The sequence below is a fragment of the Cervus elaphus genome, chromosome 22 (genome assembly GCF_910594005.1).
Source record: "Cervus elaphus chromosome 22, mCerEla1.1, whole genome shotgun sequence".
Lineage (NCBI taxonomy): Eukaryota > Metazoa > Chordata > Mammalia > Artiodactyla > Cervidae > Cervus > Cervus elaphus.
Window position 1 is genome coordinate 7,032,758 of NC_057836.1, and position 24,704 is coordinate 7,057,461.

Here is a 24,704-nt window from a genome sequence, read left to right on the forward strand (position 1 = left end):
CCAGCTCTTACTATTGGAAAGGGTTAGAGCAGCACTAAGAGGCTGAGAGGTGGAGCTGACAAGCTGGGCTCTTTCCCTGGGTTCTGAAGAAAATGTCTGCTCAGCAGCCTAGCCATCTACTTGCAACAATGCTGGTCCTTAAGATGAAGTTAACTTCCTTCTCAGGCATTCTGCTAGAGACACAGCTGTTCAGTGCACACACGGAACAGAAATACTCCCTTTGTAAACTGAGGTGTAGCTCAAGTGACAGGAATACATTCTGACCCCACTTAAAGAACTGTTGGCTCTGGATGGTGGTGGTCTCTGGTCCATCCCTGGACAGTCAAAATGCTGGAAAAGGGGCTTCAGTATCTATAGATACAATCACCCTGAGGAGTCCCAAATTTTTCAGCACCAACAACCCCTTTATTATTTTTTCACCTAAAGAACCCATGTTTTGCTAAAAAGTGGTATTTCTCAAGGACTGACTTAAACACTCAAAGCTGCTTCTGATTGCATGTGATAGCTAGCCAGTGTTCCTCAGCACAAAAGCGTCAGCCCTGAGTTAGCCTGTGCAACTGTTGGGCTTTTATAAATAATGAAAATTTGTCCCAGGTTCCCCAAATTACTTTGTGGATCCACAGGGGCCTGAAGACCCTGGGTTATAAATCAAAGACCTATTTGTTCAGCGGACAGAAACAGGACAGCAGGGACAAGAAACTGCAGCTACAGCCGACTTGAGAGACTTCAGCCATCATTCAGTGACACAGAGTTGATGTTTATTATGGTTTTTCATAACCTGATTATGCCCAGTGGACAGCACATCTCCGGGAACCTCCCAGAGCCTGGGGATTTGGGCTGTGGTCACAGACCGTGTAGGGGTCTTCACTGGAGTTGGGAGGCTGAGGGCTTTCCCCGGGCCCATCTACTGACGGGAAAGGAGGAGAGGCTGCAAGCATCACCATTTCTTAAGTTAGGGCTTTCTCTTTTCTGTCCTTTCTCCATGCCCTGCAAAAAAGGAAAGCAGCAATGAGCTGGCTGACAGAACAGACCTCTAACCATATACTGAGAGAGAATTCCACAGAGGTTCTACCAAACATGGCAGGAGAAAGGGAGTTTTGAGTACATTCAATTATTCATTCATAAATTTACATTCACCAGAGACCGGGCACTGGGGCCCCAAAGATATTTTAAAAAGAAAAAAAAAAAAACATGTTTCCTGCAGCAAGAATGTAGTCGAGTAGAGTTTAGGGTATATCTTAAGCGTATAATACTGAATACCACAAGCGGTACTGATCAGTAAGGGGGCACAGCAGTCACTTGCAAGTGGAGGAATGAGGAAAGACTTCATCAAAGATAATGAAGAACTGGTAGAAATAAGCACAGTGCGAAACAGTCTTTCGGTCGGGAGGGATAATGGGCTACTGCCTGGGAGTGGGTAACAGTGTGGGGAATTCAAGAAATAGTGAATAACTGGGGATAGGTATGTGGTTGGGAATATGGAAGATAAGGCTGGAATAACAGGTGTGACCAGATCATGGCAAGCCTTAAAAACCAGACCAAAGAGTCAGGAGGGTTCTTATTTACAGAAGTAATACAGCCAATCAGCACTTATTGGGGCAGTCAACACAAGAAGGCTGAATGGAACTGGCCCTGGGGAAGGTGTGTGAGCAGTGTGTGAGCCAGGCTGCAGTGCCTGCGCACAGACTGCACTGCTAACCCGAGCTCACCGATAAGGGCCTGGAGTTTCTAAATTTCAATGTGGAGCTGATGAAATGAAGCTATGGTGGGTGTGTAAAGCATATTAAATTGTCTACAAAGTTCATGGGTTGAGAGAATTGAAGGTACATACGGGGCAACTGGGCTTCCCCAGAGGCTTAAACTGCAAAGAATCTGCCTGCAATGCAGGAGACCAGCATTCAATCCCTGGGTCAGAACGGAAGATCCCATGGAGAAGGGAATGGCTACCCACTTCAGTATTCTTGCCTGGAGAATTTCACGGACAGGGGAGCCTCAAGGGCTACAGTTCATCAGGGTCACAAATCAGACACGACTGAGCAACTAACACTTTTAAAGGGCAAACAGAAAAGGGTGGTTGGGATTCAACCTGGTTGGAAGAGACCCCAGTGAATTTTGTAAGTCAATAAGATACTTTCCTTCATCCAACATAGAGAAAAGGTGACGTAAAAGATGTTAGTCAGCAAGTGTGTAAATTCATTAAAAGTCTGTGCTCCTGCGTGGAGTGTCCAAACCACATCACAGTTCAGATGCTCCACCCCACTTCCCGCTCCTGGTCCATGTAGGGGTGAGAAGCAGATCTTACCTGTTAATCATCATCGTCGTCGTCCTCTGGAACAAAAATGTCATGTTCCTCAAGTAGAGCAGCAAAGTTCTTGCTAATGAGTGTCCCGACATAGAGAAAGGGGATCACAATGGAGAACACGCGGAGAAGGCCAAAGGACATCTGCAGAGGGTCAGAGTGGTGGCTGTGAGCTCCAGTGCCCACTCTAGCAAGACCACAGGCCTGGCCCTCTCAGGGGCATTCCCTCCTGTGGACCTCAGATTCATCATAAGCAACCTGATTTTAAAGTCCTTGAAAAAATTCGGAGGAAGAAAAATGATTAGAAGAAGAGAGAAAGTGATTCTATGGCCACCAAACTGTACATCAGAAAGAAAAATACAAGGCACTCTTACATCTAAAAATTAGGGCTGCTGCTGCTAAGTCGCTTCAGTTGTGTCCAAATTAGGGCAAGAGCTATTAACTACTTGCAGATGCTTTTAAACAGGTGAGAAGATACTAGGAGGTGGACTAGGGAAATAAGAGTTCAGTTTTGCTTCAGTAAGTCACTAAATACATGCAAGCAGATTACAAAATTATGAACATGTACAGTGGAGATATTCTGTACAGTTCTTTAACTGGTTCCCTGGTGCCGACCAATTTAACTTCACATTACATTTTAGAAACGTGTATTTTGAAAACTGAGTATGTCTTTATAGTAAAAGACTAGCTATTTAAATAGACTTGAGAAGTTTCAATAAAATCTCAACATTTCCTCTCATTATTTCTCTACAGGGGTTCCCCCCCCTCAAAAAAAAATTTTTTTTCAATCGTGCCTCTTTATAAAGGCAGCTCTTGCCTAACATGGATCCGGTTTCTTGCTGTGAAACAGGCTTGAATTCACTCTGTGTAAGCTTGCGTTGGCCACACTAGCTTTAAAAGAACTTGTTTTTGTTTTGTAACTCTCACACAGCCCTGGAATAAAAAAAAAAAAAGCAAACTTATTCTGTATAAGGGATTGTTCTTATTTTACTGAAAAAACTCCAAGGGTACTGAGGGCATGTACTAACACTCAGTAGTGGGAAAACAGGACGTGGTGGGGGCTGTACCAACAGGAAATCTGAATCCCAGAACCTAACTCAGCTGCTAGCTTTGCATACTGGCTTCACTACTCTGGCCCCTCATTTTTCATTTGTAAAAACACTGATTGTAATAATTCCCGGCACACCTAGTTACATGAATTAAATACTAGGTCCAAACTCACAAAAAGATAAGGTCTCTCCCACCAACCATTTATTTACCAAGGCGTTTTTCATCCCATCAACTACGAAGTAGTTAAGTTACAAGACTTGTCTATACTGTATGCATAAAGCAGACTCCTTTGGCTCCAAACAGCCAGGGCACTGCGCTCCTCTGGATGAGCTAGTGCAAAGTGCCGTCTTTTTCCGCTCTCGACCCCCATCTTCTATCTCCCTGTACCCAGCTCACCAACGTCCACTAACTAAACCGGCCACTTCCTCCCATTTGTCAAAACTAGCAGTGCATCAGCGCAAAACTTTGTCCTTGATCCGGCTTCCGGTCTAAGGCAGTCATTCGACTGGCCTTTGCACCTGTCAATCAGCGTCAACCTGCACACACTCCCCACAATGATTGGCCTCGGCCCCTTCGCCCCGCCTCCAGGCAGACACTCACTTTCACCGGTTTGGGCAAAATGGCGCCGCTGCGAGTAACGATGACTGACCTCGACGGTACCAGACTACGACCTGAGCAGCTCCGTCCGGCAGAGACATCACCACCTTTCCTCAGGATCAGTCCGCTCCGGGAAGCCCCAGATCCGACGCGTACCAATGCGAGCCACCGAGCTGCTCCGGACGCCATCTCCCAGCTCCGCCCCTAGTTCGGGTCCCAGAACCCCAGTGCCAGGCCCCAGTGACGCGCTCGGGAAGAACGCCGCCCTAAGCCTCGCGAGACTGTAGAGATCGGACGAGAGATTCGGCTCACAGACTTGCGCAGTGCGCCTAGTTCCTGCTGCGGCACATGGTGACGTCACGAGGATGACGCCAAGGCCCGGGTACACGCCTCATTCCAGGCTTGGTGGGTGGGACCATCTGACTGGGGTAGTTCTTGTGAAACTTGCAGATTTCGGTTATTGTTGTGGCACCCAGGAGAGCCAAGGCTTGTTCGAGCAGAGAGTTACTGAAATGAAAGACCACTTTAATTGAACTTCAAACTATCGTATTTTTTTAAAACATTTTAAAAATACAATTAAAATTTATTACTTGTGCTACTTAAATGATTTTGGAATTTTATTTCATGCCACGGTATATGTTATGTACAACAAAGTGGAAAATATATCTGAAAAGGGGGGGGGGAATGGGGGCTTTCACACAAACTGCTAAAAAAGGAACCAATACGAGTAATAAACACGGTGTTTTTAATCATATAAAAAGCACTGTAACAATAAGAAATACAAACAAAAAACCTATAATATCTGTGTATAAAACAAGAGACACAGGCTGTGGGACTCCCGTACAGGGCTAGGAAGGTAGCCCCTCTTCTTAGGAAACAAACAACAAACCTAGCTTCCTCGGAGCAGGTCCTGGACCCTGGGCAGCATCGCAGCCTCCTGGACTGAAAGAGGCTCTTAAGCTGAAGCCGAAGGCTCTAGGTCTAGCTGGCCCCTCGTCAGGCCTCATAAGACCCCATAAGACCCCAGTGAGGGAGAGAAGCTAAGAAGGGAAAGACTGTATATACTGGATGAGGCTCTGAATCTTCCATCCAGTCGCTGCCACCAGAATCCTTAGGGTGCCAGGCTGGTCGGCCTCTGGCCCTGTCTACCCAGTCACTTTGCCTCTGAGAACAACTGGTAAAGAAAATGCTTGGCATCATGCTGGTGAGAGTAGGAACCAGAGGGTCTTGGCAGATACACACTGGGTAATAAGAAAGACTAAAGGAGTTCCTAGGGGTGTCTGGATCAGGAATACCTTTAGGGGCCCAGTCAAGAAAGAAGAGTTTATCACAGGGTGCCAGGAATCCTATGTCCAAGCTCCTAGAATGCCCAGGACTGAAATTCAAAGTCACTGACTTTCCCAGAGAGCCCACGTCAGCTTCCCACTTGGCAGCTGAGGACAGAGTTTCTGCTAACAGAAAAGCTACTGACCCCTCCTGGGGCAGTGACCAGCACCATCTGTTGACAGGGCAGTCAAGGAAAGAAGAGGGGCCCTAACACTTTCTAATCAGGATAAATCCCTCTTTGCTAACTAAAGGCCCTCTCCCTCCAAAGGGCCCTGTCTTCACTGCAGGATAGGGGTCCCACATTCAATCTTCTCACCACTCAGGAGGAGCCAGGCCCCAGAAACCCCTGTGACACAGTAAATCCACTTTTTCTGACAATGTCAGTCCCTCAAGCCAACACTGCAGGCAACTTCGGGTATTTACACAAGATTCCCCATGTTGGAAACTGTAGAATTGTATAGGTGAAGGCGGAGTGGCCTGTGGTCATATGATATTACCCACTTCATTAATATCCCCTGAGAGAGGGGCAGTCCAGTGCAGAGTCAGCAGACCTGAGTCTTGCTCTGGGACTGCTGAACAAGCCACGTCTCCTCTCTGGGCCTCAGGAAATAAATGGGTTGAAAGTTAATGATTTCTCAGTTCCCTCTAGGCATGAAGGTGGACTTGGTTTTTCCCTGAGGGAAAAACCTAAAAAGCAGGAAGGAGAGAGCTCACCTCAAAAGCAACTTCAGAAACCAGTTAAAAAAAAAAAAGAAAAGAACCTGTAAAACCTTAAACTCCTGAAAAAGCACTGGCCCTGGCGTCCTGACCAGCAGGACAAGGACCCCCAGAAGGGCCCAGGATCAGGGTCTGTCCTGGTCCTTGCATTCTGGCTGGTTCTCCTGGGCTCTCTGCAGCCAGGCCCGCCTCAGCTCCATAATCTCCCGGCCGTACCACTCATGCAGGGTAGAGAAGCAGGAGGTCTCAGGGGACACGGGGCTCTGCCCCCTGCCTAGAAGGAGGCTGGCAGGGCCCTGCAGCTCCCACTCGGCCAAGCCCCGCCCTGCTGGCCGGCTGCCCCCTTCTTCCACCAAGCCCATTGGGCTGCAATCTCTGGAGAGGGAGTGGCCGTTCTCCAGGCCAGGAGACCAGCGGTCAGGAGCCTGGGGCTTGCCGCGGCTGGAAACGGCCTTCCAGGATGAACGGCGGTGCAGGTCCAGGCTGTGGCGGGCTTCACGCAACTGGCTCTCCAGCTCGCGCACCACCAGGCGCATGTAGCTAAAGCTTGCCCGAGACAGCGCCTTCACCCAGGCCTCCTGGGCCGCCGGCCCATCTGCCGCGAGCAGGTGTGGGCGCACCCCAGGAGCGTCGAAGCGGATGGCGAAGGCAAACTCTTCAGGCACGGGAGCCTCAGCCAGCTCCACCGTGCAGCCCTCCAGCACCACCAGGCTCAGAGGGGCCCGGCCCTCTCGACTCTCAAAGGAGAACAGCAGGTTGCCCTTGAGGACAAACCAGCACCTTCGGCCAGCGCCACTGGGGGTGGGTGGCATCCCTGCGCCTCCCCAAGTGCGCAGGAAGCCTGTGTGATCTGCAGGGGAGTCGCTCAGTGCGTAGTGGGCCACACTTCTCTCGTTCAGCTTCATGGCTCCCATGAGAACTGTGAGATGACAGAGGCGAACAGCGATCAGAGAGGGAGGCAGCCCTTGCACCCAGTGGGAAAAAGAGTACTGGCTCTGGAGAAGACCTGGGCCCCAGCCCCGTGGCCTCTTCTTACTTTCTGTGCCCCAAGGTTCTCAGTGTCTCCATCTGTGAAATGGGCTAGTCTTCCTGCCTTTGCTCTCTAAGGGTTGTGAGGATCATGCAAAAAAAAAAAAAACAAAAAACTGGATATCAGAGGACTCAGAGAAAAGGAAAATGTCATTTGTGTCAGACCAGGAAGTATGGCAGGGCTGTGAACAGCTTTTTAAAACCCAAAGGAAAAGGCATCAGCTGGGCTGAAATGGACCGCAAAGTCATAAAAACCATTGTGCTCATGTCACCCCCTAATCTGAGGGCCCCTTAGCTCCAACCCTGAAGCCAACCATCCAGGGTTTCCGTGGGTCCCTGCTGGCCTTTCATTTGATAATGGCACAGTTGTCCTTTTGCTGCCTGCAGGGCCAGATAGGGCTGGAGTGGGGCAGGCCTGCCTCATTCCTTGATCAGTGTGGATTCAGATAGGGAACTTCTCGGTAACAAGTACAAACATAGGGCGTGGTGGAGTAAGATCAACCTCAGCTACCAAGTGTTGATGTCCCATACGTGTGTGCTAAGTCACTTCAGTTGTGTCCAACTCTTTGTGACTCCATGGACTGCAGCCCGCCAGGCTCCTATGTCCATGGGATTCTCCAGGCAAGAATACTGGAGTGGGTTGCCATTTCCTTCTCCAGAGGATCTTCCCGACCCGGGGATCGAACCCAGGTCTCTCATGTTGCAGGCAGATTCTTTACCATCTGAGCCACCAAGGAAGCCCACACTAGTGGCATATAATCCAACTGTTCTCCTGACTCACAGAAAACTGAGACCAGAACGGTGAAGGTGAACTTCCCAGGATCACATGGCCAATGAGAAGCAGAGCTTGGTCTCCTGATTCCCTCGCCTCTTTGGGGGGCAAGTCCTGGCAGTGACCCACTTACCCTCAGAGCTCCCTGGGCAGGGGTGGGGGCCTCTCTTGTCTGGCCACACGGCTCAGCCCTTCGACCTCGTGGTTTCCAGGACACCTGCAAAAGAATTCTCAAATACAGTCAATCCATCCTAAAGGATTGGATTTACTCCTACTCAGCCTCAGGTCAAATGAAACCACCACCTCCTCCAGGAAGCCTTTCCTGACCCCTGATAATCTACTGCCCTGCCCAAAACACACATACACACAGGTCCACCCAGGCCCAGCACTTAAAAGCAATTTAAGGATCTGAGTCCCATTGTCCTGATCATCACTCTTTGGACCTCAGCACCCTGCCCTCTAAGCCTAGGTCAGAGTTAAGTGCCCACATAGCTTGTTGCTTTTCCCTTTTAGTACTTGCCACATAGTTTATCTGTGGTCTTTAAGTAACCTAATTTGAGAGGCCTGCCCTGATGACTATATGTAAGGTGGTCCTGATCAGGAAGGTGGTCTGATCAAAGGTGACCCAACAGCAGCCTTCATCCCACAATGATCTCCTTTGTGTTTACAGCGCTGTCCCCAGCCCCAGAATGTCTAGAACCAACCAACTGGACTTGGTTCCAGCCCCTTGCAGGGCTTGGGGAAGCCCTCAGAAAGTATTTGTTAAAATAACTGAATACAATAGTGGACAAAATAAAGCCCCTCCTTCCTAGAGCCTACATTTCCGAGGGGGAGGCAAACTGTAAAAAAAAAAAAAAAAAAGGACAAAAATAAACAATAATTAATGTCTTTTAAAATAAATTCAATAACGTGAAGACCCGTCTTGATAAGGGCTATGGAGAAGCAAGCCGGGTCCTGAGATGGGGGCAGGGCCGGTCTCCGATGGTGGTCGGAGGAGAAGGAAGAGAAAAACACAGTTGGTTGGTTCCTTGAGCAGTGGCCTCACCTCCCGGCCGTCCAGCACTGGGGCGCGGAGAGGAGATCCTGAGCCGAGCTAACTGCCTCCCCTCCCCGGGGAAGGGCGTCTCCTCCCCACCCGGTTGCCGGGTTAACGGGGCCCGCATTTCAACCCCGGCGGGAATCCGCTGCACCGCATTTTTCTAGATTCTTTTGTTAGAGGAGCGGCGGGCTGGGGCGTGGAACCCACTGGCCATGGCCACCGCGGGGGGGGGGGGGGGGTCTGACCCGCTGTCGCCCAGAAACGGTGTGGCCTCACCGGGAACTCCGCGGCCAGAGCCGCAGACTCAGGGCGCGGCTGCCGCCTCGGTTTCCCCATCGCGCGGGGAGCGGCCCCGCCACGTCCCCGCGGGCCACGCCTTCCCGGGGCCGCCTCCTCCCGAGCCCGCCGGGCCCGCTCTCACCTCCACGCCCCCGAAGCCCCGGAGCGCGGCCCACGGGGTGGTCCGGGGCCATTTCGACTCCGGACCCCACGCCTCCGTCCGTCCGGGCCGCTAAACGTGGCCGCGGGAGCCGAGAGACCCCGCCTGGGCGGCTCGAGTTACCGCCCTCACCCCTCCCCGCCCACGACTCAGTAGGCCCCGCGATCCACGACGGGGGGAAACTGAGGCCCGGCCGGCCGTGCCCGGCGTGAGGCCCAGTGATGGTCGGCGGTGGCCGGCCTCGAACCCGAAGTCCCACCTCGGGCCATCCGGGGGCCTCGGACCCAGGCCACCTCCCAAGAACTTCGAGACCTTCTCTTTCCCCCTCTCCAGCCCCCTTCTCTCCGCCCGGCCCACTTCTCGCACAGAGCCAAGTCTGGGACGGCCTCGGCCCAGACGCCTCCTCTGGGCGGGCTCCTACCCAGTCCACGAGGCCCAGCCCAGCTTCCCAGCCACCCAACCCAGCCACCCAACCCAGCCCCCTGGAGTAGGCTGGATCTCCGCTTCCGGGGTGGGGGGGATTATCCATTTCTGCTCCCTTCACTCCTGTCAGCCTGCAACCCATCTTCAGCGCCCAGGCTCTGCCTGGGGTCAGTGGACAGCTAGGCCTGCGGGAAAAGGACGCAGGAGTGCACAGCCAAACACTGGGGAGGCTTTCCTGACAGCCCGGGGAGCCTGGTGAGCTCACAACATCTGCCCATGAACTTGCTGGTTGTCACCTCTAGAGAGTTCTGGCCGTGGCAGTTCCTGCAAGAAGCTCCTGCTTCCCAACGCTACCCCGGGGCTCTTAACTCCTCCGAGCTCCTTCATATTATTTAGGCCTCAGTTCCTGTCCCCTCCCCAGCCATGAGAAAGCAGCCTGTCTGCAGGTCTCTACCACATCCCTGGTTTGTATTTGCATGATAACACTAACCACTTATATAAAAAAAAAAGTTCCCTACATTTATGCTTTTATTTTGTTTATTAACTGTCTCCCCCACTAACTTTTATTCAGTTACTAATAGACACCATAATATATGGGATAGGAGGCAATAAGTTCTGTGGAAAATACAGAGCAGGGGCAAGGAGTCTGGGAATGGTGGGGGGGCCAGGGTGGGAAGGTTGCAGTTTTAAATAGATTGGTCACCGTAAGCCTCACCTAGGTGACATTTGAGAAATAATTGAAGGAAAGGAGGGAGCCAGTCATGCCAGAATCTGGAGGGAGGAGCATTCCAGGCAGAAGGAACAGCTAGTGCAACGGCTCTGAGACCTGTTGTGTTTGAGGAACTGAAAGGAGGCGTGTGTGTGTGTGTGTGTGTGTGTGTGTGTTGGGGAGTGGCAGGAGCCGCAGGATACTGGGTTAGAATGTGTGGGGTGGGGCTTTGTAAATCTGTGAGGGTTGGTACTCCAGACTGAAATGAACAGCCATCACCAGGTCTTGAGTGAGGGTTTGTTTTTTTTTTTTTAATAATTGTTTATTGTGCTCTATCTTCATTGCTGCTGGGGCTCTTCTCTAGTTGGAGTGTGCAGGCTTCTCATCGCTGTGTCTTCTCATTGATGAGCACTGGCTCTAGGGTGAGAAGGCTTCAGCAGTTGCAGCCCGTGGGCTCAGTAGTTCAGTTCCCAGGCTCCAGAGCACAGGCTTAATAGTTGTGGCGCCTGGGCTTAGTTGCTGTGCGGCATGTCCAGTCTTCCTGGACCACGGATCAAACCCGTGTCTCCTGCATTGGCAGGGAGATTCTTTACCACTGAGTCACCAGGGAAGCCTTCGAGTGAGGTCTTGAGCTATGTTTTTAAGGATTTCTCTGGCTGCTAAGAAGAAAAAAAATATGAGTGGAAGCAGACCAGTGAGGAGGATGCTGGAGTAATCCGGGGAAGATGTGATGGGGGTTGGGAGAGTAGAGATGGCCAGATTATTTTTTTGGATGCACTGCATGGGCATGCAGGGTCTTCCTTCCTCAGCCAAGTATGGAACTAGCGCCCCCTGCGGTGGAAGTACAGAGTCTTAACCACTGGACCGCAGGGAAATTCCTCAGCATGCGCGGGGGCGGGGGGGGGGGGGGGGGGGGGGAGTGCTCAGAGTGGGGTTTGAAGGTGGAGAGTACTAGGTCTGCAGAGAGACTGGACGTAGGGAGTGAGGGGAAGAGGAGCCAAGGAGAACTCTAACGATTTGGCCTGAGCATCTGGAAGGAAAGTTGCCATTACCTGAGATATGAAATTGGCAGGTGTTTGGAGCCAGTGCTGTTTGAGACGCCTTTGACCATCCAAGTGAAGGTGCCAAGAATAAAGTGTTTGGTATCTAGTCGTTGCTCAATAGGTATGTGATGAATGAAAGAGGAAAGAATGCAGAGTGTCTGGATGAGCGTAACAGGTGGCCCAAGTGTCAGGCAAGGTAGGAGAGTCTCCTGGCTTTAAAAAGCGGTTCGTAGCACCTATTCATCTTCCACTACAGTTTCTGAGCGGTTTACTAAGGGCTATACTCCAGGACATGCTCTCATTTTTCTTTAAAAAAAGCCCTCAGCAAGTGTCCACGCCACAGCTATTAAATAAGCATCTACAGTGCCCTATCCAGAAGACTCTTGAGAGGCAGGGAGATCCAACCAGTCCTTCCTAAACGAAATCAGTCCTGAATATTCATTGGAAGGACTGATGCTGAAGCTGAAACTCCAAAACTTTGACCACCTGATGCGAAGAACTGACTCCTTGGAAAAGATCCTGATGCTGGGAAAGATTGAAGGCGGGAGGAGAAGGGGACGACAGAGCATGAGATAGTTGGATGGCATCACCGACTCCATGGACATGAATTTGAGTAGACTCCGGGAGGTTGGTGATGGACAGGGAGGCCTGGCGTGCTGCAGTCCATGGGGTTGCAGGGACATGACTGAGCGACTGAACTGAACTGAACTGAATCCTCGCCTTAAGGGACCCGGCAGAAGTGAAAGGACTAGCTCGGCGGAGATGTGGACCCTGTGCGGTGGGCGCGTGCCTGCCTCGGGAGCGCGCAGAGCCGGAGCTCGAAGGAGGAGGGGCTTTGGGTGGTTCCGAGGGCTTTCTGGACCCGGGTAGGGCGGGGCAGGACGTTGCTAGGGGGATTCTGATAGGTTCCGCCGGAAGGTTTGCTGCCGTCAGGCCCCGCCCCGCTAGAACGCGGTAGACGAATCAGGTGACTGCGGCTGTAGTCTACTCGGGAGGCAGAACCAGGCGGCGGCTCTGATCGCAGCGGAAGAGTCAGTAAGCTGTGGAGGGTGGGCGACTCTGGGTGGGATCCCTGGGCTGGGGCGCTGGGCCTGCGGTCTTTGAGGGCGGGGGCGGCAACTCAGCCCTGGTGGGAGTCCGGAGGCCTGGTCCCCGGCTCGCCACCTCCATTCTTCCTGGGCGTCCTCGAGTCTGTGGCTGCCTCTCTGTGACCCTAGCTTGGCAGAGGGTCGCCCTTGGGCACTCGGGGTTCCCAGCACGGCAGAGGAGGTGAGGTCTAACGTCCACGATACCTTGTTGAGTATTTCCGACGGAAGAACCCAGGCTTGGGGAAGTGATGGCTGGGGGGAGAGATTGGGGGCTGTGAGGGCGGCTTGGGCACCCAGCGTGGGATCCACACCCAAGGTTAAGGGCGGCAGGGCTAGCCAAGCAGGAGGGACCCCAGTGCTTTTCTTTCTTTCTTTTTTTCAGTGCTTTTCTAACGTTTCTTAGCTTCCAAATCCCGACATACGGAAGCTGGTAAAAGCAGAGCAGATCTGGTCAGGTCCTGAGACCGCTCAGCCCAGAGCAATGTTGCTGAAGACAGGTACCTACGCGGACGGGGGTGGGGGGGGGTGGCTTTGGGAGGGTAAGTGACCACTTGGGGGGTGGGGGCTGCCTGGAGGAAGTTCCAGTCCTGTGGTTTCTGGGCCTCCTTCCCTGATGTGGGCATATGGGGAGACATGTACCTCTCTTATTCTCGGAGGTGGGCCAAGAAAAGAGGAAATCCTTCCCACGCAAGAATCAGTTCCCCTCCAAAGAGACCTCTTCTTTGCTCACCCCCCTCTACCTCACAGCCAGAGACCCTATCTTCTGTAACATCAAGGTGTGCTGAGACCAGCCCTATAAAGTCAGTATGGAAGTTCCATTTTACAGATAAGCAAATTAAGGCCCTACAGTGCTGTTCCCACCAGCTGACGTCTTAAGCCCTTCCAAAGCCTCTTGGGTGCCTACAGAGAACATTGAGCCCCGGATGGGGCTCGGGAGACCTGAAGCCTGGCTACAGTGTCCTGCCAAGTTCTGTGTGAATGGAGTGGGGAGAGCTGGTCAGGGTGTAGAAAGGCTGTGACCCCAGGTGTTAAATTTTGGTGATCCCAGCACTGCTGTGGTGACAGCAGGGGGGAATCCAGGCCTCAGACACCGCCCTACGCCTGGGGCTGTCCACCCACTCACAGCCTGGTGGGAGCCAGCAGTTGCAGGAAGAGCCCATTCCACCTTAAGCTGGAGAGTCTAGTTCCCCTAACATGCGGGGCTGGGCGGCATGCGGATGGGGTGGGGAGAGGGCTGGGGCTGTGGGAGCCACTCACAATCCACCCCCCTGCAGTGCTCATGCTGGCCTTGGTGGCCCAGGTGCTGGTCCTGGAGAATGGGCTCCTGCGGAAGCCTCCCATGGGCTGGCTGGCTTGGGAACGCTTCCGCTGCAACATCGACTGCGATGAGGACCCGAAGAACTGCATCAGGTGAGTCACCACCTGACAAGAGTGGGGGCAGGGAAGGGGGCTCAGCTCAGAAAGAGGGCAGGGTTAGGGCCCCCGCCCCATCCGAGAGGAAGCAACCAAAGGTAACTTTTGAGACATCTGACACTCAGCCTCATGACCAGCGTGGGGACATCTGTGGTGACCTCAGGCCTGTAGGGGACCCAGCCCCTGAGATAAGGAAAAGGAGATCACAGTTAAGGGTCAGGTCTGACCCCACGTGCTTCCCACTGGCCCAGTCCTGCTTCTTGGCCTGGAAGCCAAATCACCCCTTTCGCTCCACCCTGCTTATGGCTCGGGACGTAACCCTTGGTTGCCCGGCTTAGTCTCCAGCTTGACAGCAAAGACCATGGTGCTTACAGGCTGGATCTACAATCAGAGTATCTGAGAAGTTTGAAACACTTCTGAGGAAGGGGGGTGGGGTTAGGGCGAGGCCCATGCTGGGCCACTGAGCAGCCCTCTTCCCTGCCCCTTGCCAGTGAGCGGCTCTTCATGGAGATGGCTGACCGGCTGGCACAGGATGGATGGCGGGACCTGGGCTATGTATATCTTAACATCGATGACTGCTGGATTGGTGGACGTGATGCCAAGGGCAATCTGGTGCCGGATCGCAAGCGCTTCCCCCACGGCATTGCCTTCCTGGCTGACTATGTGAGCCCCACCACCGCAGCCCTGTCCTGCCCCTTGGCCTGTGGGCCAGACCATTCTTTCCATCCCCTCCTACTTAGGGCTCATTTCTATAATCCCTGCCTGAGAACAAACAGTCTGGTGGAGGAAATAGATATGTGAACAGGTAGTTATGAGCCATGGTTGTGAGCAAGAGCAAGGAAGGACCTCTCATTCAGCCTGGGATTTCAGGAAGGTTCTCTGGAGGAGGCTGATCCCAGGGAGGGCATTCAAGGCAGAGGGGATGGCAGGAGGAAATGCCTAGAGGCCAGAGATAGCCCACGCAAGGTGTGTGTGTAGGAGGGAGGGGAAGGGTCATGGTGGCAGAGGCGAGGCCAGGCCAGAAAGCTGGGACCCTTCTCTCGGGGCTCTTGGGAGCCTCTGAAGGTTGTAATGGGGCCTGGTCAGCTGTGTCTGTGAGTGGTTCCCTGAGGTATCCACTGTGTTCTCAACCCCTCCCCGCCCCAGGCTCACTCCCTGGGACTGAAGCTGGGCATCTATGAGGACTTGGGCAACTTCACCTGCATGGGTTACCCGGGCACGACGCTAGATAAGGTGGTGCAGGACGCGCAAACCTTCGCCGAGTGGAAAGTGGACATGCTGAAGCTGGATGGCTGCTACTCAAGCCCCGACGAGCGGGCCGAGGGTGGGTCCCGCAGCTGGCTGGGAGCCATTAGTTAGGGAGGGGTGGCCGTGGAAGGCCCCCCAGTGCCCGTCTGTATGGCCCCTAGTGGGTAGTGTTTCCCAATTCCTCTCCCCCAGGGCCTAGGGGTATCTTGGCTCCCAGAGGGCTGGTGCCTTGCTCTGCCCAGGGTGTGTGTGCAGCTCTGGGTGCAGGGGAGGTGCCTCCTCTTTTGAGCATTAGTCTCCTCACGTGTAGGGGCAGGTTTGAGCTGAGGCCCGAGATCACCTTGGGTCTCTTCATCCTAAAACGTGGCGGTTGGACTTCTCTAGGGTACCCCAAGATGGCCGCCGCCCTGAATGCCACAGGCCGCCCCATCGCCTTCTCCTGCAGTTGGCCAGCCTACGAAGGGGGCCTCCCCCCAAAGGTGAGCCAATCTCCGCACCCCCAGCAGTGCTCCCCATACCCAGGCCTTCTTGCCTTCTGTGCAGCCAGAGCTGCTGTTGTCCTAGTCACTCACGTGCTGATTCGTAGGAGGGTCGTAAGTACCTGAGGGGCCTGAGCCAGCCCAGGGTCTTAGAGGAGGCAGTTGTCAGGTGGGTTGAAGGGCGTGGGAGCCGTGTGTCAGGTGCTAACATGGCACCGCTGCAAGCAGGCAGAATCCTGGGTGGTACCGAGTGGGCTTGGAGGGCCAGAAGACCAGTGAAGCGCCAGGCAGATGGGGCCTAGCCTCCGAGAGGCCTCGTGGGCACCTCGCCAGGGGCCCGCTGGAAAGGGTGGAATCAGATGTGCAGACTGGAGGGAGAACCCTGATGGAGGGTGGGATTCTCCCTGAGAGAGGGATGGGCATGTGGGAGGACGGCTCTGGGGACCCCAGCCCGGGTTTCTATACCCTGGGCTTGGTCCCCGCTGGCATGAGAGGGAAGGGTCAGTTTCCAGCAAGCAGCACGCCTGGAGGGGAGGCCTGGGCAGCCCCAGAGGACGCACGCTCCCTCCGAGGCCCTTCCTCATCCTGAGCATGCTCAAAGCCCGATCTCTTCCCCCTTCCCACCCTCTGTGTCCCCTGCTGAGTCTCCCCAGACCCTGGACGGTCTCCGGGCCACAGAGCGTGACGCTGGCCCGGGACTCTCTGCCTGCCCCCAAATCCAGGTGAACTACACCCTGCTGGCAGACATCTGCAACCTCTGGCGCAACTTTGATGACATCCAGGACTCCTGGAGGAGCGTGCTGTCCATCCTGGACTGGTTTGTGATCCACCAGGATGTGCTGCAGCCGGTGGCCGGCCCGGGGCACTGGAACGACCCAGACATGGTACCAACATGGAGGGGACTGGCCCGAGACCCACGGCCACGTGCTGTCTTCCTGGATGCTCTTTGCCAGGCTCTGGCTCGGCACCTCTGAAGCGTGTCCTTGAACCACCATGTGGGACATGCCGTGGGCGCTTGCTTACCGTTCTTTTCCCGGGGCCCCACCCCCACCTCTTGGATCAGAATGTTCAGGGAGGGCCTGGGAATGCCCATTGTTAACAGTCTTCCCAGACGGTTCTGATGTTTCCTGAAACTTGAGAACTTGGTCTGGAGGGACTCTGGTGCATCATCCCTCCATAGGGTGGAGAGCACCATGAGCCCCCACTCTCCTGTCATTCCCTCCCTAGACTGTCTTCACCAGTTCTGCCTCTGAGCCCCTCCTCCACGCTCTGTGCTCTTCCCTCCACAGGCAGAACTGGCCCCTCATACCTACCTCACTCATAGCCCTGACCACTTAAACTCCCTTGCAATTTTTCCTACAGTTTTATAGCTGTCTCTTCACTTAGTCACCAAGTATTTACCCCCAGTGACGGTTATGATAATTACAAATACTAAGCCAGATGAAGAGGTGCCTGCTTATAGCTGTCTCTTCACTTAGTCGCCAAGTATTTACCCCCCAGTGATGGTTATAATAATTACAAATACTAGGCCAGGTGGAGAGGGTGAGAAAGGGACCTGCTTTATACAGTTCGAGCTCCAGCTCTGCCACTTACCTTGGGCACTTGACTTCATCTTTTCTATGCCTCAGCTTTGTCATTTGGAAAATTGAAATAATAATAGTAGCTCCTCTAATAAGGTTGTTTTGAGGGTTAAAAGGATGATCCTTTAATTTTTCTAGGCCAGTGCATGTCTGTTATTGTAAACAGGACTCAGTTCCCCAGGGGTTAGGGAGGAGCTGACCTTCACTGACCCACTAAGCACTAAGCCCAAGGCCAGGTACTTTTATTTTTTGGTCATGCCACATGGCATGCAGAATCTTAGTTCTCTGCCCAGGGATCGAACCCGTTTTCCCTGCAGTGGAAGCGTGGAGTCTTAACCACTGACCACCAGGGAAGTCCCCAAAAGGATGATCCTTTAAATGCTTGGCTCCATTTGGCACATATGCAGTGTGTAACTAAATTGGTCTCATTAAGTACACAACAGTGTTGAGTTAGCAATAATCGTTTGTGTCCTATTGGTATACTGGTTGCCCTGGGGGCAGGAGTGCCCATTGGTGCAACTACCTTTAGGGCAGGTGGGTAGCTAATGGCAGGAGCAGACACTGTTCAGGTCTGACTTCCTACCACCCTGGCTGTATTTCTTCCATGTTCCAGTTTATAAATGCCTTTGGCAGTAGGATTTATTAGATCCTTTCAACAACCTGTGACATGGTCAGAGCATATTATCACCCCTACACTCTTGGTAGGAAAAAAAAACACTGAGGCTCTGAAAAGTGGTTTGACCCACCCCAAAGCCACAGTGCCAGGGAACGGTGTTAGCAGAACTAGGGCCCATACCTGGCCGTCTTTCCCATCTCTATCTTGTCTAGCTACAAAAATTTAGAGTTGGTCCCCATGCCCACCGCTCTGTGGAGGGCAGAGCTGAGCACTCCTCTCTCCTACCCCCAGTTGCTCATCGGGAACTTTGGCCTCAGCTTCGAGCAAGCCCGAGCCCAGATGGCCCTGTGGACGGTGCTGGCGGCCCCCCTGTTCATGTCCACGGACCTGCGCACCATCTCTGCCCAGGACATAGACATCCTGCAGAATCCACTCATGATCAAAATCAACCAGGATCCCTTAGGCATCCAGGGACGCAGGATTCTCAGGGTACTGGGGTATGGGAGCAGGGAAGGGGGTGAGGCTGAGAGACTGGGCTTCCCTGAAAACAAGGCTGCAAGCTGGAGGTTAAGGGGTCGGGACCGGGGTCTCTGAAATCCACTCAGTCCCTCCTGGTTGCATTCAGTCGGAGGCTCTACTGGCAGCTGCTCTGACTGTCCCCTACTTAGCCGGATAATAGCAGGGCCAGAGCAGGACAGCTCATGGGACTTGGGGAAGGGAGACATCACCACAAGTGCATGTGGGAACAGCGTGGCCCCCTGGCTTGGAAGTATTAATACAAGACGTCCACACAAGTCTGATGTCTGACAGAGAACTGGGGTTTACCTTAGAGTTTAGGAGTTGCTGGAACCAAGGAGTATAACTAAGCCCTAGTAGCAGGATTTACTAGTTTTTGAGCACCTGCTGTGTGCTAGGCATTCTAGACACATTTTCTCAGAAGGTAGATGCTCCTTCCTGGTTTTACAAATAAGGAAACTTAAACTCGAACAGTCTCGATGACTTGGTCCCAAGGCCACATGTTGGTTCTTTAATGGACCGGAACCTGGTGGTCCGGAGTCGACGATAAGAAAGTAAGAGAGAGCGCTTGTTGGTCCTTTAATGGACTGGAACCTGGTGGTTCCGAGAGTAAGAGAGAGAAAGAGGCTGACATCCCCTGGTTTACGCGGAAAGCCAATAGAGCCCTGTTCTTAGGGCTCACGCTGCTGCACTAGGCACCAAGGCGCCCTCTCGAGTGGGTGAAGGCACAGTGCGCCTTCTCGAGAGGATCTTAGAAGCCCGGGCAAGAAACTGAGCTCAGCGGGCCTCCGCGCTCCAAGGAATTAGCCAGAAATAGAGAGAGAGAAGGAATAGAAAGAAAGAAAGACACGGGGACCAAAGCTCTGATGGAGCAAAGGTGTTTTAATCAACATGGCGTGGGCATATATACTGTCTTACCAGGTGGTTATTCTCAGCAAAGACAAAGATTAAAATTCCAGACTTACAAAACATAAGATGATCTCTATCAAAGAGAGAGTTGCAAACAATCACCTTTTACCGTATGGCTCATAAAAAGGAAGAGGGTACTTATCACTGTAATGAGAAATGCCTGGATTCCTCAGCCCCAGGAAAGGTGTGCCTCTCCTCTTAATTCCTGAATATTCAGGAATCAATAAGGGCCAGGGGGTTCCTGACAGATCCAAAACAGCACACAGGAAGCCTCTTGTTAAATGCTTCCTGACAGCCACACAGTTGGTAAGTGGCACAGCAGGACTAGAGGCCGGCAGCGTCGCCTCAAAGCTTGTGCTCTCTGTGCAGAACCCTTGCCCCTCTCTAGTGAAAAGGAGTCTCCAGCACTCTAGAAGGCACCTGTTGAGCCAGTGATGCCCAGAGGAGGCGTCTGATCCTGCAGAGGGGCCGACGGTGGGGCCAGGCCCGGAGACCTTCTGGAGGATGGGGCCTCCCCCTTCTGGCTCCTTGGGGCAGAGCTCGTCATTCCCACTGGACAGTGCCCCCCGGTCTAGTGCCAGGGGCTGTCCACGGGGGTCGCTCCTGTTACCCTGTGAGCTCGCTGACGTTAGGACCTCAGGCAGCACTTGTCGCGTCCAAACAGGGGGCCTGGCACAGAGGAAGTGTCCAGGGGCGTCTGTTGAGTCAGGGAAGGAAAGGAAAGAAGGAAGGAAGAAGGGAAGAAAGAAAGAAAGAAGGAAGGAAGGTGGAGTTAGAGGAGTTGGTGCTGGAGGGCTGTTTTCCCCTCTAAGCTCCTGTGGGCTGGTGGGACCCAGAGCTCAAGGGAGGGTTGGGAAGGGGGCTTCGGGGCCTGCTGAGCAGGGCCCCCAGCCAGTGAGCCATCTTCCGTGCCCAGGAGAAATCCCACGTTGAAGTGTACTTGCGGCCCCTGGCCAGTGAGGCCAGTGCCATCGTCTTCTTCAGCCGCAGGACGGACATGCCTTACCACTACCACTCCTCCCTTGCCCGCCTGAACTTCAGCAGCTCCGTGGTGTATGAGGTGAGTGCTCTGCCGTCTCAGGACTTCGGGCTTCCCTGCGGGCGCTGCTGGGTCCTCACTCACACACCCGCCCTGCTGAGCCGTGGGTCCTCCGGCTGGCGCGGCTCTCTGCTCCGGTGTTTTCAAGCTACACAGATGAACTGCTGTGTGTAATCGAGTCCTGCCAGCCCCCAAGGCCGTGGGCTCCCCTCTTCGGTCTTGCTGGCACGCTTCTCGGGTTCTCACCCCCACCTGTGCTTGGGCACCACTTGGCTTTGCCAGACGGGACGTGATTGGGGGTTCACGCTCCCACTTCCTGTAGGGCAAACTGGAGGCTCCACACAGACAGGCCAAAGGCCAGGCGTTTACATCCTCTGCGGGGTGGGGTGGGGTCCGTGCAGCCATTCTTAGGGTGGCATTGGTGCTGTCCTCCCCTGCAGGCCCAGGACGTCTACACGGGTGACATCATCAGTGGCCTCCAGGATAAAACCAACTTCACGGTGATCATCAACCCTTCTGGGGTGGTGATGTGGTACCTGTACCCCATCAGGAAGCTGGGGATACCCCAGCAGTGAGGGGCTGGGGCCAGTGACAGGCTGTGGCGGCACCACCGAGCCTGGACCACGGAGGGTCCATGTGCTGAGGGCCAGTGCAGTGGGGTTCTCTGCTACCCAGGCCCGCTCGGCGACCCGACCTCATCAGACTCGGGGTGCAAGCTGAGGGCCAGGTCCCGCGCCCTGCCGGAGCGTGAACTCTCCAGGAAACTTGTCTCGGGGAGACTTCCTGTGGCTTTGTGGGCCTCTACGTTGTCTGCACAGCCCTACAGATACCGCTGACCAGCCCGGTCAGCCTCCCCTGTGGGGACAGGCAGGGACATGAGGATCTGTCAGGACACGAGCCTCGGACCTTCTGTTTGTTGACTCTGAAATCAGGAATTTTGGGAATTTTTCTTGTAATTAGGAGTGGAGCTCTGATCTCTAGTCAGGAACCCCCATGAATTATGTGATTGACTTTCCTGCCCGGAGAGGGCCTTGCAGGCTGACACGGCCTGGGCTCCTTCGGGTCACCAATAAAGCTGTTCTTCTGTCAAGTAGTTGCAACATGGACCTGGGGCCATGGGCACCTTCAGGTAGGGACTCTGGGGAGCATGACACAAGGGCTGGTTTCAGATTTTGGCTCACAGGGAAGACATATGGCATCTTCCGGCACCTCCCTCCACAGCAACCGGCAGATTGTGCTTCTAACCATGCCAGGCTTGCCTCCCACCCCAGGCCATCCCTGCCCCCCCCCCAGCATCGTGGTGGTGACCACACAGTGCAGCCGGCTAGTGATGTCCCTGGCCCTCTCCCCCACCCCGTCCAGATGTTACACGGCCTGCCTGCCGGGACCACGCTCAGCGGCCCCCTCGGCTGCACATGGAAAGACCCTGGTCTGCTGAGGGACGCTGCGTTATTGCCCGGGGCGTCTTTCAGGTGCCCTCCCCTTTCGACAGGCCTTCAGTCAGTGGCGCCCCGGGCTGGGAGCAGCCAAGGGCAGTGAGCTCTGCTTCTCCCCCACAGGGCCCACACAGCCTGCCCTCTGCCCATCAGTGCTCCCAATGCCCCCCTTAGCTTCTTCTCTCCTAACTTGGCTGAGAGGACTTTTCAGATCCCTCAACTGTGTCCAAAGAAAGGTCCAGGAGCTCTCTTTGTGACATGACGTATATTTCCTGCTCCTCCTAGGGAAAGGGGTATCCACAGAACAGCTGGTTCTTGACTTCGGTTCCTTGTTCCCAAGCCCTCTCTTTAGCTAAGGCATCAGGGCGCCTGTCTTCCGTGGTGGCTCTCGTTCCCCTTTGGAAAGGGGCAGCAGAGCAGGCAAGGTAGGTTCTCCTTGTGCTTTGGGGCACCCAGGCCCCAGGCTTTGCGTGGTCCTCCCTGTAGGAACTCTTCTGGAGGCTCTCCCATGTTCCCTTCCTCAGGGGTCTGAGGTCCTTATGTTTAGAGTGTGGTGGAAAGAACTCTCAAATGTGCATTTTACAGTGTAATTTAAGATCTCTGGAGTCCAGGGTCATCAGAGGAAGCTCTCTTTTCCCAGTTGATGTCTTGAGGCTGTGGGTCACTCAGGAGGACTGACGCCTACTTAGCCCAGGCCTCTGCCCTCTGAGGTCTGGAGCTGTCAGCTCCAGCTCTTGGTCATAGTGCTGTTCGAGCCAAATGGAATGGTCTGGGCAGGAACACTTCTTTTGCCAGTCCCAGGAAAGAAATCTTTTCCACCACCCTGGGATGTGGTGTATAGTGGTTGAGAACAACAGACTTGGGACTTGGGGCCAGGGATCAGCCTGGATTTGACCAGTTGATTACTGTGCCCTTCTAGACCCAGAGATAGTTTTTACTTGCTGTATAAGTTTATCCTGAAGTACCTGATCGATACTATAGCTTTAGCCTTTATTCTCTTAACACGCAGTGTGCCTGTCTTCTACGACATTGTTTTACTGCCTTTCACCAAAGGCCAGTTTGGGACTCAATTATTTTTCCCAAGTTTAGCCTTGTTTGAACCCAAGGGTACCCCTTCTGTTTTTTTAAAAAAAATTTATTATGGAAATTTTTTAAAATAAAAATAAACTGGTAATTAAACCTTCATGTACCCATCACCCGGATCCAACAACCATCAACCTGTGCCATTGTTTCATATCTCTCATCCCACACATACTTTTTTGCATGTGAGCTGGAATATTTGAGAGCAAATCAAAGAAAACTCTAAACACCACTGTGTAGCTCTAACTGATCATAGGGCCTTGAAAAGATGTGCCCTTAATAAAAAGTTTAGTCTGCTCACCAGTCTGTGTTCAGTTTTTGCCAAATGTGGTTTTTTAGGGGTTTTTTGCTTTTTTATTTTTGGCCACACGGTGCAGCTTGAAGGATCACAGTTCTCTGACCAGAGATTGAACCCAGGCTATGGCAGTGAAAGCCCGGAATCCTAACCACTAGGCCCCCAGGGAACTCCCACTGGTTGTCTCTAAAATATTTCTCTATAGTTTATTTGGATCAAAATCCAAGCAAAGGGTCAAAAAAGTGGTCCAGTAAGAACCACTGAAAGTTTCTCATTCTATAAAAGCAATGAAAAGTCTGCCGTATATAATCAGAATTAGCTTTAAACTCTGGAAATTAACCAAAGGCTTCCAGTAACCCAGAGAGTGCTCAGTCAAGAAAGATAGTAGAGTGTTGGTAAGAACAGTAAGCTTTGTTGAATTTTTAATTTACCCTAGTACCAGATATTGTCTCGGGGCTAGACAGCATATTAAAAAGCAGAGATATCACTTGCTGACAAAGGTACATATAGTCAAAGCTATGGTTTTTCCAGTAGTTGTGGGTGGATGTGAGAGTTGGACCATAAAGCAGGCTGAAGAAATGATGCTTTCGAACTATGGTGCAAGAGAAGACTCTTGGGACTGCAAGGAGATTCAACCAGTCAATCTGAAAGGAAATCAACCCTGAACATTCATTGGAAGGATCAATGCTGAAGCTGAAGTTCCAATACTTTGGCTACCTTATGCAGAGAACCGACTCATTAGAAAAGACCCTGATGCTGGGAAAAATTGATGGCAGGAGGAGAAGGGGGTGACAGAGGATGAGATGGTTGGATGGCATCATCAACTCAATGGACATAAGTTTGATAAACTCCGGGATATAGTGACAGACAGGGAAGACTCACATGCTGCAGTCCATGGGGTGGCAAAGAGTCTGACACGACCAAGTGACTGAACAACAACAATAGCACCAGATTTTAAGTCAGCTATTTAAAATATGTTCAAGGAACTAAAGGAAACCATGTCCAAAGAACTAGAGGAAAGAATAAAAATAGTGTCTCACCAAATAGAGAATACCAGCAAAGAGAACTTAGAGAAGGGAACCAAATAGAAATTCTAGAGTTGAAATGTATAATAACTGAGATAAAAATTTTACTAGAGGGGCTCAGCAGACATAACCACCCAGAAAAAAATCAACAAACTTGAAGATAGATCCGTAGAAACTATCCTATCCAAGGAATAGAAAAGAAGATGAAGAAAAATTAATAGGCTCAGAGACCTGTGAGATACCATACAGCACAGACATGAGGAGAGAAAGGGTGAAAGGATAAACAGTGGATGAAAACTTTGTATATTTGATGACAAATACTAATCTACACATCAAGGAGCTCAACAACCAACCAGTAGGATAAAGTCAGACACATTATAATCAAACTCTCAGAAGACAAAGTCTTCCCTGGTAGCTCAGCAGTAAAGAATTCGCCTGCAATGCAGGAGACCCAGGTTCAATCCCTGGGTGGGGAAGATCCCTTGGAGAAGGGAATGGCAACCCACTCCAGTATTCTTGCCTGGGAAATCCCATGGG

General features: G+C 52.8%; 3 protein-coding genes across 8 annotated transcripts; 1 reads left to right on the forward strand and 2 right to left on the reverse strand.

Annotated features, from left to right (window-relative positions):
• Positions 1-736: 736 nt before the first annotated feature.
• Positions 737-4,436, reverse strand: SMDT1 (single-pass membrane protein with aspartate rich tail 1). Its single transcript, XM_043881267.1, has 3 exons — positions 3,950-4,436; positions 2,303-2,443; positions 737-987 (listed from the first exon to the last, which is right to left on the reverse strand). Exons 1-2 carry the CDS (start codon positions 4,133-4,135, stop codon positions 2,306-2,308), a joined length of 324 nt encoding a protein of 107 aa, XP_043737202.1. The 5' UTR covers positions 4,136-4,436; the 3' UTR covers positions 737-987; positions 2,303-2,305.
• A 238-nt stretch (positions 4,437-4,674) lies between these two features.
• PHETA2 (PH domain containing endocytic trafficking adaptor 2) lies at positions 4,675-9,609 on the reverse strand. Of its 4 annotated transcripts, none has more exons than XM_043881264.1 (3): positions 9,528-9,609; positions 7,924-8,007; positions 4,675-6,908 (listed from the first exon to the last, which is right to left on the reverse strand). In XM_043881264.1, the coding sequence occupies exon 3, from the start codon at positions 6,901-6,903 to the stop codon at positions 6,115-6,117; it is 789 nt and encodes a 262-aa protein (XP_043737199.1). In that variant the 5' UTR covers positions 6,904-6,908; positions 7,924-8,007; positions 9,528-9,609; the 3' UTR covers positions 4,675-6,114. The 4 variants fall into 4 exon arrangements, with proteins under 4 accessions (XP_043737199.1, XP_043737197.1, XP_043737198.1 ...); XM_043881262.1 differs by lacking the exon at positions 9,528-9,609 and adding an exon at positions 9,251-9,508; XM_043881263.1 differs by lacking the exon at positions 9,528-9,609 and adding an exon at positions 9,106-9,240.
• A 2,729-nt stretch (positions 9,610-12,338) lies between these two features.
• Positions 12,339-21,421, forward strand: NAGA (alpha-N-acetylgalactosaminidase). 3 transcript variants are annotated; one of them, XM_043881595.1, is made up of 10 exons: positions 12,339-12,478; positions 12,914-13,028; positions 13,806-13,941; positions 14,436-14,607; positions 15,091-15,268; positions 15,577-15,671; positions 16,394-16,555; positions 18,159-18,356; positions 20,209-20,352; positions 20,772-21,421. In XM_043881595.1, the coding sequence occupies exons 2-10, from the start codon at positions 13,013-13,015 to the stop codon at positions 20,904-20,906; spliced, it is 1,236 nt and encodes a 411-aa protein (XP_043737530.1). In that variant the 5' UTR covers positions 12,339-12,478; positions 12,914-13,012; the 3' UTR covers positions 20,907-21,421. The 3 variants fall into 3 exon arrangements, with proteins under 3 accessions (XP_043737530.1, XP_043737531.1, XP_043737532.1); XM_043881596.1 differs by having other exon boundaries at positions 12,340-12,474; XM_043881597.1 differs by lacking the exon at positions 12,339-12,478 and adding an exon at positions 12,514-12,712.
• Positions 21,422-24,704: the final 3,283 nt, after the last annotated feature.

What these genes read in the sequence shown, in the direction of transcription:
- PHETA2 (XM_043881264.1), bottom strand. Translation starts at nt 6,903, where the DNA reads ATGGGAGCCATGAAGCTGAACGAGAGAAGTGTGGCCCACTACGCACTG.
- NAGA (XM_043881595.1), top strand. An exon ending in AAGGGGGCCTCCCCCCAAAG is followed by an intron (nt 15,672 to 16,393) that starts GTGAGCCAATCT and finishes CCCCAAATCCAG; the next exon opens with GTGAACTACACCCTGCTGGC. An exon ending in GCAGCTCCGTGGTGTATGAG is followed by an intron (nt 20,353 to 20,771) that starts GTGAGTGCTCTG and finishes CCTCCCCTGCAG; the next exon opens with GCCCAGGACGTCTACACGGG.
- SMDT1 (XM_043881267.1), bottom strand. Translation starts at nt 4,135, where the DNA reads ATGGCGTCCGGAGCAGCTCGGTGGCTCGCATTGGTACGCGTCGGATCT. An exon ending in TTTTGCCCAAACCGGTGAAA is followed by an intron (nt 2,444 to 3,949) that starts GTGAGTGTCTGC and finishes GACCCTCTGCAG; the next exon opens with ATGTCCTTTGGCCTTCTCCG.